General features: G+C 38.2%; 1 protein-coding gene across 1 annotated transcript; it reads right to left on the bottom strand.

The window, feature by feature from the left end:
• Nucleotides 1–17,414: 17,414 nt before the first annotated feature.
• LOC133813904 (uncharacterized) lies at nt 17,415–18,203 on the bottom strand. Its single transcript, XM_062246936.1, has one exon. The coding sequence runs from the start codon at nt 18,201–18,203 to the stop codon at nt 17,415–17,417; it is 789 nt and encodes a 262-aa protein (XP_062102920.1).
• Between the last annotated feature and the right edge of the window lie 228 nt (nt 18,204–18,431).

Here is an 18,431-nt window from a genome sequence, read left to right as displayed (position 1 = left end):
CTTGAGGGCTATTTAAGGGACATTATTCTACGATTATAGGAGGGCTGGAAGTTTTATAAACCCTAGATAAAAAGAGGCTGCTATAATTATTTTCTCTGTTTTTGTTTTTCATCTGAATTCTTAGGTTAATTTTATGAACAATTATTTGCAGTTTATTTTCATCATGGTATTTATGAACTAATTTCTTTTATCTAGGAATCAATGTAGTCACTGGGATATCTATTTAATTTTATTATGAATTTCTATTGATACTTCTTTTCTATTCTAATCTATATGATGTGTGTTTAATGCTAGTAAATACTTTATCACTATTTGGTTGATTTAATGTTTTTGATTCAAAATTCGAAAGATGAGAATTGAATATGCTATCATTGTATAGACATAGGGTGCATATTGGACGAAAGTACCTATATGACTTGTGTAGTAATTAGGTTTCCATATTTAATGCCTTTTATATGTTCAAGTTTATTACAGAAATGTAGAAAACCTGCATATAGATTGAGATTTTATATCTTGAAAAAGAATAGGAATCGATTATATTAACCTACTATTAGAATAGAAAGAAGAGATTTAGAATTGATTATTAAAATTAATAGTAAGAACAATTATGAAATTAATTCCTAGGTTTTTTTTATTATTGATTTCTTTTATTTTTAATTGTTCACTTAAATTTTAATTAACCAAATAGAATTTGAAAATCAATTAGTGGTACTTGGGAGATAGTCTCTGTGGGACGATATATGTTCTTACTGAATTTACTACTTGACACGACTATGTATACTTGCGTAGCTTTAAAATTTCGCAACAAGTTTTTGGCGCCGTTGCCGGGGACTTTATATTCCAATATCACAGTTATTGTTATTTGTTCTAATTTGGTTATTTTATTTTAATTAATTTCAGTTAACATTTATTTGTATCAAGGTTCTATTGTGTTGCAGGACTGATTGGTATATGCGAAGCAATAAACAAAAGGAGATTATACCAATAGATTTGGAAATTGAAAGAACGTGCAAAAAGAACCGGAAAACAAAGAGGAGATTGGATTTTACCATGGCTGACAACTTGGGAAATGGTGCTAACAATGTTCAAGGGGCTGCAGAAATTCCAAGGGAGCAAGGAGCAAGAGCATTAAGAGATTATGTGCTCCCTGCTATCACAAGAGTGCACTCTTGCATTAGACCGCCGACTATTAATGCTAATAACTTCGAAATTAAGCCGGCGATGATACAAATGGTTCAGGCTTCTGTCCAATTTGGTGGTCTCCCCAATGAGGATCCTAACTTGCACATAGTGAACTTCCTAGAGCTATGTGCAACGTTCAAGTTTAATGGAGTAAGTGATGACGCGATAAGATTGAGACCGTTCCCTTTCTCACTCAGGGACAAGGCAAAAAGTTGGCTTATTTCTCTGCAGGCCAACTCAATTAATACATGGGAGGAGTTAGCTGAGAAGTTTATCTCCAAGTTCCTTCCTCCTGCAAAAGCTGCCAAGTTGAGGGGAGAAATCAACAACTATTATCAGAATGAGGGAGAGTCATTGTACGATGCTTGGGAATGATTCAAAGACTTGCTCAGGAAATGCCCTCATCACGGTATTGAGAAGTGGATGTTAGTCCACAACTTTTATAACGGGTTGTGCGGTACTACTCGCACTATAATTGATGCAGCAGCAGGTGGTGCTTTCATGAGTAAAGGGGCTGATGAGGCATATGAATTATTAGAGGAGATGGCTATGAACAATTATCAGTGGCCTGCCAAACGAGACACCTCACAGAGAAAAGTAGCTGGGGTACACGAATTGGATGCTATCACTGCTTTAACTGCTCAGGTTGCTTCATTGACAAAGCAGTTGCAACAAAACAAGATCTCAGCTCAAGCCCAGGCTATACATATGCAATTAGGGTGTAAAATATGTGGAGGACCTCATTTGTATGAACAGTGTACAGCGGCCAACATGTATGGTAATATGCCAGTTTATCAGGCTCAGGTACAGGCAGTTGGTAATTTTCAGAGGCCATATCAAAACCCGTTCTCCAACACTTACAATCCTGGGTGGAGAAATCACCCAAATTTCTCATGGAGAAACAATCAGGGCCAACAGTCACAGTTTCAAGGGCCATACCAGCAAAACATGTCACAACAACCTATGAATCAAGCCTCATCGTCACACCAGCCTAGACCGCAAGATCAACCCGAAAAGCCTAATGACTTGCAAGCAGCCTTGTTGACTCTCACTAATACTCAGAATCAATTCATGACTGAGACCAGATCCTCTATTCGAAACCTTGAGACACAAGTGGGTCAGTTGGCCAACATGCTTAATAATAGACCGCAAGGGAATTTGCCTAGCAATACTGTGGTAAATCCTAAAGAGAACTTTCAAGCAATTTCGTTGAGGAATGGTAAGCAAGTGGAGCAGCCCAGTGTACAAAAGTTAGTGGTTTAGAATGAAGAGTTGGGAGAGAAATCAGATACAAATGAGAAAGGGGTTAGAAAAACTAGGGTTCAAACAAGTGCCCTCCCTTTGTTGATGACAAGCCAGTTCGAGTTCCATATCCTCGGAGGCTTAGAAAAACTACACTAGATAAACAATTTTCTAAGTTTTTAGAGGTATTCAAAAAGCTGCATATAAATATTCCTTTTACTGAGGCATTAGAGCAGATGCCCAGCTATGTGAAATTTATGAAAGAGATTATGTCCAAGAAAAGGAAGATGGAAGATTATGAGATGGTGGCGCTCACTGAAGAGTGCAGTGCGATATTGCAGAGGAAGTTGCCCCAAAAGTTGAGAGATCCGGGGAGCTTTACTATATCGTGTACAATCGGGAAGTTTGAATGTAAGCATGCTTTGTGTGATTTGGGGGCGAGTATAAATCGGTTGCCTTTGTTTGTATTCAGAAGACTTGGTTTGGGGGAGGCAAGTCCTACAACAGTTACATTATAGCTAGCAGATCGTTCAGTTAAACATCCCAGAGGAATCATAGAGGATGTCCTTGTTAAAATGGAAAAATCCATTTTTCCGGCAGATTTCATAGTATTGGATATGGAAGAAGATGAAAATGTCCCAATCATTCTAGGAAAGCTATTTTTAGCTACTGGGCAGGCTTTAATTGATGTTCAAAAGGGTGAACTGACACTTCGAGTCTAGGGTGAAGAAGTGGTATTCAATGTGTTTAAGGCCTTAAAATTTGCAAATGTAAATGACAGCTGTTTCAAAGTTGACATGGTAGAGAAAGCAGTGGCAGAAATTAATCTCACAGAGGATTCACTTCAGAAGAGTTTGACAATTGATGATATAAATGATGAGTTAAACAGTAAGGTCCAAGAGTGTGTACAATGGATGAATTCTAAAGGGCCAATTTATAATCGAAAATATGAAGATTTGGACCAAGGACCTGAAAGACCATTACCATCAGTTCAGAAACCTCCTAAGTTGGAATTGAAATCATTGTCAGCACATCTTTGTTATGCTTTTCTGGGTGAGAATGAGACTTTACCAGTCATTGTATCTTCTTCTCTTTCTAATGAGGAGATGGAAAAACTGTTAAGGGTGTTGAGAACCCATAAGTTGGCAATTGGATGGACGTTGGCAGATATTTAGGGAATAAGTCCATCCACCGTTATGCACAAGATCTTGATGGAAGATGACAGTAAGCCATCCATTGAAGCACAACGTCGATTGAATCCAGTAATGAAAGAGGTGGTAAGGAAGGAGATCTTGAAGTGGTTAGATGTTGGTGTGATCTATCCCATTTCGGATAGTAGTTGGGTAAGTCCAGTTCAGGTAGTCCCTAAGAAAGGAGGGATTACAGTAGTGAAGAATGAAAATAATGCGTACAGTAACTAGTTGGAGGATTTGTATTGATTATCGCAAGCTGAACAAAGCAACCAGAAAAGATCACTTTCCACTGCCTTTCATTGATCAGATGTTAGACAGGTTGGCTGGACACCAGTATTACTATTTTTTGGATGGCTACTCAGGGTACCATCAAATAGCCATTGCTCTTGAGGATCAAGAGAAGACGACTTTCACCTGTCCATATGGTACATTTGCATTCTGTCGTATGCCTTTTGGGTTGTGCAATGCTCCAACCACTTTTCAAAGGTGTATGATGGTTATTTTCTCTGATATGGTGGAACGAAGCATTGAGATCTTTTTGGATGATTTTTCTGTTATGGGGTCTTCTTTTGACAATTGTTTAAGGAATTTAGAGGCTGTGCTGAGAAGATGTAAAGAGGCGAATTTAGTCCTAAATTGGGAAAAATGCAATTTCATGGTAAATGAAGGCATAGTACTTGGGCACAAGGTGTCTAAGAATGGTATTGAGGTTGATAGGGCTAAAATTTCTATTATTGAAAACTTACCACCTCCAGTCTCAGTGAAAGGGGTGAGAAGTTTCCTTGGTCATGCGGGGTTCTACAGAAGATTTATAAAGGACTTCTCCAAGATTTCTAAGCCACTCTCGGCATTGTTGATGAATGGGGTGCCATTTGAGTTTGATGAGAAGTGTCTTGAAGCTTTCAGGATACTAAAGCAAAAATTGGTGTCAGCACCTATAGTAATTTCACCGGATTGGGAGCTGACATTTGAGTTAATGTGTGATGCAAGTGATTTTGCAGTTGGTGCAGTTCTGGGGCAGCGTGTTAACAAAGTATTTCAAACTATTTATTATGCCAGCAAAACACTAAATGGTGCTCAGTTGAATTATGCCACCACTGAGAAACAGCTTCTTGCCATTGTATATGCATTCGATAAATTCAGGCCTTATTTGATGGGGAACAAAGTTATTGTGTATATGGATCACTCAGCAATCAGGCATCTTATTTCTAAGAAAAATGCTAAACCCAGACTTATTCGTTGGGTACTTCTTTTGCAAGAGTTTGATATGGAGGTTCAGGACAAGAAAGGTACAGAGAATTTGGTAGCGGATCATTTATCAAGACTTGAGTTGGGGGATGAATCTAAAATAACTGCAGGGGAGATTAATGAGAGTTTCCCAAATGAACAATTATTTGCAGTGGAAGATGAGTTGGTGCCATGGTTTGCCAATTATGTGAATTATTTGGCAGCCAACGTAGTGCCACCAGAATTTGTAGGGCAGAGATTGAAAAAGGTTTATCATGATGTGAAGCATTACTACTGGGATGATCCTTTCTTATTCAAACAATGTCTGGATTTGATTATCAGAAGATGTGTGCCTGAAAGAGAAATGGAGGACATCTTGTTTCATTGCCATGCATCACCTACTGGTGGACATTTTGGGGGAGCAAGGACTGCTGCAAAGGTCCTTGAATGTGGATTTTATTGGCCTACTCTATATAAAGACAACTATGACTATGTGAAACGCTGTGATCGTTGTCAAAGGGTAGGTAATATCTCAAGACGTCATGAAATGCCTCTCACAAATATATTGGAGGTTGAATTATTTGATGTTTGGGGTACTGACTTTATGGGACCCTACCCACCGTCGTTTGGTAATTTGTATATTTTGTTGGCGGTGGATTATGTAAGTAAGTGGGTTGAAGCAGTGGCTACTTCAACTAATGATGCTAAGGTGGTGGTCAAGTTTCTGAAAAAGAACATTTTCTCTCGTTTTGGCACACCTCGAGTGATTATAAGTGATGAAGGGACTTATTTTTCCAATAAGATTTTCGATTCCTTAATGGAGAAGTATGGAATTAAACACAAGATGGCATTGGGATATCATTCGCAATCAAATGGGCAAGCGGAAGTGTCAAATCGTGAGATTAAGCTGATTTTAGAGAAGACGATGCAAGTTAATAGAAAGGATTGGTCGAATAAGCTCGATGATGCGTTATGGGCTTATTGGAAAGTTTTTAAAACGCCAATTGGTGCGTCTCCCTATCGTCTTGTATATGGTAAAGCTTGTCACTTGCCATTTGAACTGGAGCATAGGGCGCAGTGGGCATTAAAAAAGATGAATTTTGATCTGGTAGCATCGAAAGCATTAAGGTTAGCTCAACTGAATGAGCTAGATGAATTGCGTCATGATTCCTACGAGAATGCAAGAATCTACAAAGAGAAGACAAAGAAATGGCTTGACAATAATATTGTCAATCGGACTTTTCAAGTGGGCGATCAGGCGCTGCTATTTAATTCTCGTCTCAAGTTATTTCCAGGAAAATTAAAGTCTCAATGGTCAGGGCCATTCAATGTTACAAAGGTTTTTCCATACGGGGCTTTGGAGATTCAACAAGGTGATTCTTCACCGTTTAAAGTTAATAGGCAGCGGGTGAAGCATTATTATGGAGGTGAGATTGAGAAGAAGGTTAATATTACACTGGTGGATTCTTAAAGTCAAGTAAAGAAGCGTCCGGCTAAAAGACGTTAAAGACAGCGCTTTGAGGAGGCATTTCTCAATTTTATTGTTTTTTTTTATTTTACATTTTAAAACATTTATAATTTTTGTATTTTTTTGGTTTGGAACAATGTTTAGCGAATTTGTTTTAGTTGTTATTTTTATTTTTGATGTATTGTATGAAACATGAAAATCGTGAAAAAAAAACACAAGAGTTTTTAAGAAAAAGGTTAAAAAAACTGATGATTGGGGATGAAGGAGCGCTATAGCGCTGTATTAGTGGTGCTACGGCGCTCATCTCAGAGAAGAAAAAAAAATTTGAGCTAGAGCGCTCTGTCCAGATTTTGTTTTAAAAACCCAGGGGGTTTCGATTTTCATCTCATTCAACCTAAAAATTTTTCCCTTTTCCGTGTTCTCTCCTCCATAGCCCCATAGATCTTCCCTTTGAGCCTATTCCCCAGAAATTTCACCACACATTCTCCGTTTCTCATTCAGTTTTTCTTTTATTTGACCCCTTTTTATCCTTTCTTTTCTTTCTTTCTTCTCAAACCCATTCCAATTTTCCAAATCATTTTTTGAAACCCTAGAAATTCAGTGTTCTAATTTCTTGATGAAGATCGAAACTTTCAAGGGGCTGTACTAATTCAATCATAAAGGAGTCCTTTGCAAGGTTTAGTAAGTGTTTTATTTCCCTTTTATTCTCAGATTTTTTTATGTATTTGGGATTGGATTGCATTGTTGATTGTTGTTGGTGGATTGAATTTGGGGTATTTAGTTAATGTGTTTGTAAGATTGCATATTTTAAGAGGTAGTGAAGAGGAAAAGAGTTTAATTTAAGGGGAGGTGTTGTTCAAATTTTGTTTTGTGGGTTGGTGAGAGTGTGGAGAATGGCTCCCAAGAGTAGAGTGAGTAGGAATAAGGATAAAGGGAAAGGACAAGCATCTGCTCAACAAAGGGATGATAGTTCAGAGCAAGAGTACGATGAAACTAGGTTTATTAATTTTAAGGCTCAAGAACGCTATGAGAAATTTGTTAGAAAAACTTTGATTCCTGAGCGTGAGGTGGAATATCAGTCTGATCCTTTTCCTCATCAGATTTTTGAATTGATTTAGGCTAATTTTGAAGGTAGGAAGTGGGAAAATTTTGTGACCAAATTAGCACAGGCTAACGTATCATTGGTATATGAGTTTTATGCCAATTTAAAAGATAAACACAATGATACAGTTTTTGTTCGAGGAAAGTGTGTGCCTTTTACTATGGAAGCTATTAATAAGGTGTTCAAAGTCCTACACATCAAACGGGAGGAGGAAGAATATACTAAATTTTTGAATGGATACATAGATTATACTTCTGTGGTGGACAAATTATGCTTTGAAGGTGCTCCATGGAATTTATCGGGCAGTTTACCTAAAAGTATAGCATCGTGTCAGCTAAACATTGAGGCGAGATTTTGGGCATTTTTTGTGTGTGCTCGATTTATGTCGGTTAGTCATGTGTCTGATATGACTAAATATCGAGTCTTATTGATTTATGCTCTGATGATGGGAATGAGTATTAATCCGGGGTTATGGATTAAGGAAAATATTGATTTTATTGAAAAGGGCCATACCACTAGAGGCTTGGGCCATGGATCTGTCATCACTATGTTGTGTTGTAAGGCTGGTGTTCCGGAATTCCTTACTGATATTTATCAGTCGTTGCAACAACCGTTGTCCATCAATTTGATGAAGGTTTATCCTGAGCCTGTTCTATATGTGCCGCAAACTAGGAAAAAGGTATGCGCTGTGTGGAAACTAAGATGGAGGAAAAGGCTGATCCAGTGTTGTTGGGCGGTAGTAGTGATCCGTGTATGCAGCAAGTCAGTGGTAAGTTGGATTATCTTATCCAACAAAATCAATATATGGTTCAACAACAGCATATGATGAATCAGTATATGGGCCAACGGTACGACTATGAGGTGAATCATGTGGCTCAGTTAAACAATCTGGTGAATCGTTGGTCTTTAAATGAATCAGATCGAACTTATTTTGCACCACCACCGCCCTATCCCCCGTATTCTCCATTTTACTCTCCGCCTCCACACCCGTCATTTGCTGGTTTTCCAGAGCCTCGGCCTCTGCCGTCTCAACCTTTTGAGGGACCTTCGTCCCATCCACCACCGCCGTCATACTGACGTGGCTGGTCAGGTAAGTCTCTGTTCTCATTCTTTATATACTTCACATCGGGGACAATGTTCGGTTTTAAGTTTGGGGGAGAGATTTATTTCTGGTATTCTTTGATGCGTTTTTTTCGGTTTGTTTGTTTTTAATTTTCATCAGTTGTTCGTTTGGAGTCATGTTTTAGAGTATAAATTAAGTTGATAATAATTGCCATTTCAATATGATTGACTGTTTTGTAGTATAATCCAAAGGAAAAACTGATGTGTTTCTAAAAATAATCTGTGTGCTTGGTTAGATTACTTTGTTTTTCACTGTGATTTGTTGACATTAGAGATCTATTGCTCATACATTGCAAATGTTATACTTGAGTTATTTTATGCATGTCAAATTTGGATTGTGGATTGAAAAGTTTGCAAAATTATAGAACCTGTTTGTTTACTATTTGAGATGAAATTTGAAACAGTGCACATTTAGGAAAATGATATAGGCAATTGTTGGACTGGTTGTGCCTTTCAAGCTAACCCTTTTAAATTTTATCCTTAGTTAATCCTTTTGAGCCTTATAACCATTTTCTTGATTAAAACACTCTTTTGAGCTTAACTGTAAAATGAAATACCATTTACTCTTTTTTGACCCATACTATGAGCATGAAAATTATTATATGAGGGGAGTGCATGTGTAATGGGATGTTTGTATTATGTGTTATTCAGAAAATTTATTTTGATTGAGAAAGAAAAAAAAATTAAAGAAAGAAAGTGAAAAGTGATTATGCTCCCAAATGATTATTTATTGAAAAATCGAAGTTTGGGGGAGTTTAATCTAAAATATATATATATAATATATATATATATATATTCTCAATTATTGCACAGAAAAAGGGGTAACAAGGGATGAGTGGTGTGAAATTTTTGGGAAAGCTTGTTTAGTGGAATGCTTGTGGTATGATTAAGCCTAAAATTGTCTCTTTATCTACCTATACCTAAGCCTTCTATTACAACCCTTATAAAGTCCTATTAATTCTTATTTGTACATTTGTTTATATTAATGGAGAATAGTAAGTAATGCAGGCATAATGTTTAAATAGCATGATTGTTTTTCCTGAGAATTATATATGCATAACAGTCTTGAGTGTTTGAATTGGTAAGTTATGTCAACTTGGTTTGTTAGGTTTGAGTCTAGTTAGATTATTTACTCGAGAGCGAGTAAAGGTTTAGTTTGGGGGAGTTTGATAAACGAGTTTTAGGCTCGTTTATGGTTTAGTTTTTAGGGTGTTTTTCGTTAGTTTAGGATTATTTTATTTCGGAATTATGTTCATTTTTTCATGTTTCAGGTTTTTAATGCTAAAATGGTAAAAATAGTGAAAATGAGTGAAAGTGGAACAAAATCAGGATGGAAAGGTGCAATTTTGGGTGCTGTTAGTAGCGCTATAGCGCTACCAAGGGAGCGTCGTAGCGCTATGAAGGACTTTGAAGCAAGATTGAATCTGATTTTAGCGCTACAGCCCCACAACAATAGCGCTACAGCGCTACAATAAGAGCACTACGGCGCTAGTGCCCCAGATTTTGAAACATTTTGCCACTGACAAAAGTGCTACAGCGCTAAGAATACAACGCTGGTGATGCGATTTTTAGATTTCATACGACTTTTTGAAGGGTAATCTGGTTTATTCGCTTGGGAACACTTGAGGGCTATTTAAGGGACATTATTCTACGATTATAGGAGGGCTGGAAGTTTTATAAACCCTAGATAAAAAGAGGCTGCTATAATTATTTTCTCTGTTTTTGTTTTTCATCTGAATTCTTAGGTTAATTTTATGAACAATTATTTGCAGTTTATTTTCATCATGGTATTTATGAACTAATTTCTTTTATCTAGGAATCAATGTAGTCACTGGGATTTCTATTTAATTTTATTATGAATTTCTATTGATACTTCTTTTCTATTCTAATCAATATGATGTGTGTTTAATGCTAGTAAATACTTGATCACTATTTGCTTGATTTAATGTTTTTGATTCAAAATTCGAAAGATGAGAATTGAATATGCTATCATTGTATAGACATAGGGTGCATATTGGACGAAAGTACCTATATGACTTGTGTAGTAATTAGGTTTCCATATTTAATGCCTTTTATATGTTCAAGTTTATTACAGAGATGTAGAAAACCTGCATATAGATTGAGATTTTATATCTTGAAAAAGAATAGGAATCGATTATATTAACCTACTATTAGAATAGAAAGAAGAGATTTAGAATTGATTATTAAAATTAATAGAATGAAGAGTTATGAAATTAATTCCTATGTTGTTTTTATTATTGATTCTTAATTAGTGATTCATTGTTTTGTTTCTAGTTCTTTAATTTTGGTTCATAGTTTATAGGATTTCTTTTATTTTTAATTGTTCACTTAAATTTTAATTAACCAAATAGAATTCAAAAATCAATTAGTGGTACTTGGGAGATAGTCTCTGTGGGACGATATCCGTTCTTACGGAATTTACTACTTGACACGACTACGTATACTTGCGTAGCTTTAAAATTTTGCAACAGGACCTCAGGCTGATAGAAAGGGCTAAGGAATTCCCTTTTCAAGCAGTTCTTTTTGGTTTCAGAGTTTAACTTCTCCGGAGTTTTGGTGCATCAACTGTTGTTGAGGAAAATCGCCAGCATCTTGGGGTCGAAGTCTTGTAGATTCGGCAAGGGAGAGTTTGCCCTGGTGATGGGGTTGAATTTCAGTACATTCTCGTCACCAGAAGAGTTGGAAGAGCGTAATCTCAATGACCGGTTGATAAAGGAGTATTTCAATGATGCTAAGAAATTAAAGCTCTCATAGGTGGACCATGCTTTTAAGACTTGTATTGTTGTGGAAGATGTGTACAAGCTTGGTCTATGTTTGTTGGTTGAGGGGGTTCTGAATTCCATAGAGGACACATTGCACATATGGTGAGATATTCTGAAGATGGTTGAGGACGTAGAGTACTTCTTCAGCTATCCATGGGGGAAGTACTCTTATAGGAGGTTATTGCAGTCTTGTAAGAAGGACATGGTGAAGCAAAGGGCCAACTATGACAATAAGAAGGATGCCAAGGTGTAGCAAGAGTCCAAGTACAGTGTGTATGGTTATGTTCTGGCCTTACAGTACTAACCATATGAGGTTATCCAGCAGCTTGCGATGGAGTTTGTTGTGAGCTTGGGAAACATGGTCTCGAGGATGCTTAGTTGCTCGCATTGGAGGAACAAGGATTTCACCAAGTCTTTCATCTCACCGATGTTATCGAAGAAGAATGTAAGTGATAATTGATTGACATTAAACAATTATTTTTTATCTATATGCTTATCTTTTATGATTATTTGAGTTAACCAAATGTTTTATGTTGTTTGCAATTGATCATCCTTCCGATGTTCAAGCCTCGACTAGCAGAAAAAGACTATTATTTTTCGTTGACAGAGGGAGATCTTCCCTTTTATTGTAATTCCCTAAAATCTCTAATGTGGTTTAATGGTCAGATTAGTAGGCCGGGAGGGCCATAATTGATTTATTATGCCATTAAACTGATGAGGGCCCGGGCATGTAACGTTCACCCCACTCAAACCCAAAGCTTGGATGTGTTTGTGGAACGTCCCGGGATTGAGTTTTGAAGGCTGGGCAGTGAACCAGGAAGGTGTTTCTTCTCTTCCCTTCCATGGCTTTTGAATGGCCAAGTTCTGGACCTCGGTGGAAAACTCCTAAGCGGGTGATCCTGAAGAAGTTGCAGTGCGGGCGTCACTGCGTTCCACCACCTTTTGCACCGTTCTACGGGCAACTTGTGGACCTTGGTCCTGGGGGAGTCTATTAGATTTCTTCACCCTCATCGTCGACTGTGCAGCTTGTTGAAGAAACTGTTCCTCGTGGAAGAAATACAGGGCTGAACAGGGAAGGATACGCTTGAAGCGACGAAGGCGATCCTCGGGAGTACGACTGGTGGAAGATTTTGATGAGGAATCACTGTTTTGAGGAGTCTCGATTGACTGCGGGATAGATGTATCGGAGTCCGTATGGTTGTCACCTCCCCTATAGTCAAAGCGATTCATCTACAAAAGTAAATAAAAAGTGGGGAGGTGAGTAACCATACAGATAAAATTCAACAAGAACAAATTTTATTTTTATACTTAGAAAAATTTATCTAAGTGGTAAAAATATATCAGGCATGGAAAAAATATTTTTAGTGCTTAAAGGTGCCTAAGAAATGTTTAAAAATATGGCATGAAGAATTCCATGCTTGGTCCGGTCGGGTGCCTGGACACCCTAGGAGATACGTCTGAGGAGCCAAGGGGTGCCTAACGTCCGAGTGGTGCGTCTAGTGCCTTGAGCGTGTGAGTCCGAACGGGTGCGCATGAGTGTCCGAGTGCTGATGCCGAAGCATTCGACCAGCAGCAACTGCAGGTATGCGAAGGGCCGAGACGTCCGAACAGCAAGGCTCGTGTCCGAGCGGAGTGGCGTCCGAGTAGCCACGCATCTGGTTCTATCCATCCGAGCAGCTGCGTTGCCATGCTTCTGTCTGAGGAGTGTTGAGAGACTGTGCCTGGCTTGTGTTCGAGCCATGCACCTTCGAGGAGCCAGCGCCCACAACCCGAGGACTCCGATCAGACATCAAGGGTCTGAGGAGATGGGTTTCACACGGTCCGAAGAGTGCCTATGCAGTCTGAGGAGTGCACATGTGGTCCGATCGGACCACATGTTTACCCAGAAAAAATGGTGGCCGATCGGCCATATCTTTGAACATATCCCATTTTTCATACCCAAACTTCACCAAAAAAAAACCCCTATGCTCCTATAGCCGAAAATATAAGCGTAAAACTCCCTAGCATAAACATGATATCTCATCCAAACACACAAACACAAGATCAAAATAGAGAAGTTGAAAAGTTTTTCCATGCTCTTGAAACCATCTATACCCTCAAAAACCCTAAAACCCATAATCATGGTTTATACTAAATTGACCTATTTTTCTTGAAATTCTTATGAAATTGAGGTTAATATTGGGTTACCCATAGCACAAACATCATCAAAGTAGCCACCCAACACATTATATCTATAAGATTCATGAGCAAATTCAAGAAAAAATACTCTCAATGGGGTTTCGGCCACAACATGTTTTTTTTTTCATGAGATTTTTGAAAAAATAACAACAATATGAGAGCATGGAGGAGAAGACTTACCCAACGTTGGAGAACCCTTGATTTTCTTGGAGATTGCTTGAAGAAATGAAGAGCTTCCCCTTGAAGTCCCTTGAAGATTTGGCCAAAGGAAGGAGAAGACAAGACATTTCGGCCAAGAGAGAAAGAAGAAGAAGGGTTTTAAAATTTTGATTTTCTTATGTAAGGGAGAATGTGTAAGTGTAGGGGTTATTTAAAGGAAAAAAGTGGGAGTTATCACTTATTTTTGGACCCTTGGAATTCCTGGGCTATTTTTTCTCCCCACGATCATGGACAGTTATATGCAGTGATCGTGGTCTGTAAGTTGTGGTCTGCTGCATGGCGGGAAGATGAACAGTTATTTTTTATAATGCCGTCAACTGTGGAGAAAAAAGTTTATTATGTGAAGTATCATATAATAAACTTGGGGGGCAAATGTTATCCCCAAAATTTGAAAATGATGATGTGGCAATAGAAATGACAAGTGGCAAGGAATGGTTGGGTGATCTGGCTTAGAAGTAGCCCAGTACATCAATGAAGAGTTTTGACTACTTGAGAGGTGTCATGACCGACCGGGTAAGTTGCATCCGACCAGAAGTGACTTTGTTGTCCAGCACTGGCATGTCCGAGCCAAGTGTACCCGAGGAGCCCGATGCGTGTCCGATCGGACACCATGCGTCCGAGAAGCAACCCAAGTGTCCGGTCGGACACTCTATGCTAGAGGAGAGGCATCCGGTCAAACACTCATCCGAGGAGAGTGCATGCCTTGTGTCCGCGGAGAGGCATGGGTTAGTCCGAGCAGACCATGTTTGGCATGGTGCAGGTTGAGCGTGTCCGATCGGACACCTTAGGCCCGAGGAGATGCATGGCCAGCCGCATGCATCCAAGTAGGCGTGTACTTGGGCTAGGGGTGTGTCTGGTCGGACGCATGTCCGAGGGGAGACAAAGGCCTGGTCTGTATGCATATGTCCAGCATGCATGTGTCCGACCAGCACTTGCATATGTCCAGCATGCATGTGTCCGACCAACACTTGTATATGTCCAGCATGCATGTGTCCGACGAGCACTTGCATATGTCCAGCATGCATGTGTCCAACCAGCACTTGCATGAGTGGTCAGTAGGGGTATGGCCGACCAGAAGATGATATTCATCAACCAAGTAGAATAGACTACGTCAAATTCCTAGAAACGGCTTCAACAAGAATCGGTCTGGGCATACGCGGGAATCTCTCATTCTTCACACAAATTGGGGATTCTGTTGCATTTTGAATATTTTTTGTAATTTAAATATAATACGAATAATAAAATATCTCGATCCTAGGGGATATCAATGTATGATCCTAATCCTATAAATAGATGGCTGATGGGATCAGAAAAGGACTTTTGGCAATTTGAAGTTTTGGTATGAGTTTCCTAGAGAGAGAAAGTGCTTTTTCTTGAGAGAGAACTCTTTTGTATTCTGAGAATTTACACTGAAGAAACTCGGTTGGCGCAGGTTCATCTGATCTTGAGTGTAGATAAAATAATCAAATCTCTAAGTGGATTAGGCTATTACCAACGTATTGGGGCTGAACCACTATAAAAATCGTGTGTGTTATTTATTTTCTTTATTAAACCGTCTGTGTCATTTTAATTCTCTTGAAGGTTTATCGTTTTTGACGTTCTCACATCGTTGGCCAAAAACGCGGTCAATAGGTATGTTTGCAGGAAATAGGAGAAGAAAACGTGAAGTTTGGGAAATGACTGAAAAATCAGCTTAAATTGGGAAATTTATGCTAAATTTTGACAAAAAGGAAGTTGAAGACTCATTTGTGGAGATAATTGTTCGATTTGGAGTTTGGAATCAAGTTTTTGGAAGAATTAGAGGGGCCGCGGCGCTTGAATGAAGAGTTGCGGCGCAAGGAAAAAGCAGAGAGGGCCATTTTCTAGAATTTTGAAGGGCCGCGGCGCATGAGGGAAGCGCCGCAGCGCTCGCTGAAGTCAGAGAGGGGGGCTGCGCTTGAACAAAGAAGCGCGCCGCAGCGCTTGGATGCTAGGGCCGCAGCGCGTGTGGCTGTACGTGGCCTGCAGAAATGGAAAAATTGTTAGTTATTTTAGGGTTTTTTTTAAATACGTTTTAAGAGTTAATTAGGGTATTCTATTAATTATTAGAGGTGTAGAGAAGTCATTAGAGGCAGAGGAGAACATTGAAGACCTAGAGTTTGATTTCTTATTTTCTTCTGTAATCTCTTTACTGGAGTTTATGTTTATATTTAATTTGATTGATTTCATTATGTCTGCTTTGACCTAATCTTGTTATTAGGGTTTTAGTGGATTCTTCTTGAAACTTTTGATCTCTTAATGAAATTTTCCTGAATTTCTTTCTTCTGCTGTGGATTATTTATCGTATGCTTAATGCTTGTGAATGTTTGATCATCATTTACATGTTTATATGATTTTAACCTATACTCTGAAAAGAGAAGGATAATTATGCTATAGGTAAATAATCACAATTTTATATTAGACAAAAGTATTTTTATGAATTGTGTAGTTTATGGATTATGTGTTTAAAGCCTGCAATATATTGATTTACCACAGAGATGTAGGAAATAGTATATTGTAGAGAATTATAGATCCTAACAAGACTATAATATATAATTGTAATCTGCTACCACAATAGAATTAAGAAATATTGAGAATTGGTTAGAACTCATAAGTGGATGGTTGATGAAACTGAAGCCCTAACTTTTGCATCTATTGAATTAAATCAAATTTCATCTCTGCATTTCTTTAAGTGCTTAGTAGTTTTCTTAATTTTTAGTAATAATTATTTTATTTATCAATCTGAAATTATTATTTAAATCAATTAATATTAGAGGTTAATTATTATTATTTTTTGATGAATAAGATCATTGTATTGCTCAAATAATCAATAACAAGCCAAGTCTATGAACACCCAACACAGATACAAGAAACCCAAGACCAACCCGAACAGGGCTGCCAAACCAAGTAAGCTAACCCCTATATATAATTTTGTACAAATTAATTCAAAACAATCTATTAAAAAACTCTCTATCTTTCCTAGAGGCTTTACATGGCAACACACTAAGTAAATGAAATTTACAGTCACTTTGAATTCTACTAACTGTATGATGAACTTGCCAGAGCTTGTGATTCCATAGTGTATCATTCCTCACTCACCAGATATGGTACACTGTCGCAGCAAGAAAAGAGAACAGCATGCTTTTATATGAACTCGATATATGCTTGGCATGAGAAATCTAATGCAAGAGACGGGTAAGATTGATGGATTGTGCATTCCAATGAAGCCAACTTTTGATAGCCTCTAAACACCTCTTACTGTATATACACTTGAAAAAGAGATGATCAATGTTTTCATTGTCTTTCCCACACAACAAACAAACCTGATCAAGATTGGGATTATATTTAACAATTCGGTCTTTTGTGTGTAGACGTTCCCACATGACTAACCACATAATAAATCGATGCTTGGGAGTAATAAATCTATCCCAAACAAACTTCCTCCATGGCACTCTAGATTCTTGAGGGCTCAGCAAGTCTAAACTAAGTTTGATATTATATATCTGAGACAAGAAGGAATCATGAGAAATTTTCACTTTGAAACTATCCTTCACAGCAAGTAAACGCTTCCAGTACCAACTGTTATCCCTGGGACACTTGTAATCCCACCAATTTTGATTCACCAAATAGACATTATTTATCCACTTGACAAATAGATTATCTTTCTTCTTGGAAATTTCCTAAACATATTTTCCCATGGCAGCCATATTCCAATCATGTATCCTCCGAAAACCCAAACCACCTGCAGCCCTTGATAAACAAATATTCTCCCAAGCAATCAACCCTGGAGTATGAGAGTCTGAGATACCTTTCCAAAGAAAGGCCCTACATATCGCTTCAACATCTTTGAGCAATTTCTTGGGTAGAATCATTATCTGAGCCCAATATGAATGAATCGAGATTAGGACCGAATTGATCAAAGTGACTCTCCCCATATAAGAGAGATTTCGAGTGCTCCAAGTTCGAATCCTGATAGTCATCTTTTCCAAAATACATTTACATTCTGCAGAAGAAATTCTTTTTGAACAAATAGGGATACCGAGATACCTGAACGGGAGGTGGCTGCGAGAAAAACCAGATATCTCCAGAACCCGATCTACTACAGAATCAGGCATTCCATGACAGTAAATTGCAGATTTCTCAGAGTTGGGGAGCAAACCCGAAGAAGAAGAAAATAGCTTCAAGCCTCTCAGCATAAGAAGAATTGAAACAAAATCTCCATTACAAAAAATAAGTAGATCGTCCGCAAAACATAAGTGATTCAACTTCAAATTGGAGCATTTATCGTGGTACTTGAAACCAGGAAAGGATCCCACCTTACTCATAATTCGGGACAGGTATTCCATTCCAAGAACAAACAACAAGGGGGAGATGGGATCCCCTTGTCGAAGACCTCTTTTTGATGCAAAGAAACCATGTAACGAACCATTGAGAAGCAAGGAGAACATGGGAGTTTTTATACACGCCATTATTAAATCTGAAAAGTTTTGAGGAAAATCAAAAGCCTTGAGCATCTCTTCAATGAACCCCCATTCTATTGTATCATATGCTTTCCTTAAGTCAATCTTGATCATACAACTAGATTTGCACTTGTTCCGCCCATATAATCTCACCAAATCCTAACACACCATGATATTATGGGCTATGTATCTACCATGTACAAAACCCCCCTGGTTTTCAGCAATTAAATCAGGCAA

This window comes from Humulus lupulus, chromosome 2, assembly GCF_963169125.1.
Source record: "Humulus lupulus chromosome 2, drHumLupu1.1, whole genome shotgun sequence".
Classification (NCBI taxonomy): Eukaryota; Viridiplantae; Streptophyta; class Magnoliopsida; order Rosales; family Cannabaceae; genus Humulus; species Humulus lupulus.
This window is presented reverse-complemented; position numbering and strand designations above follow the sequence as displayed.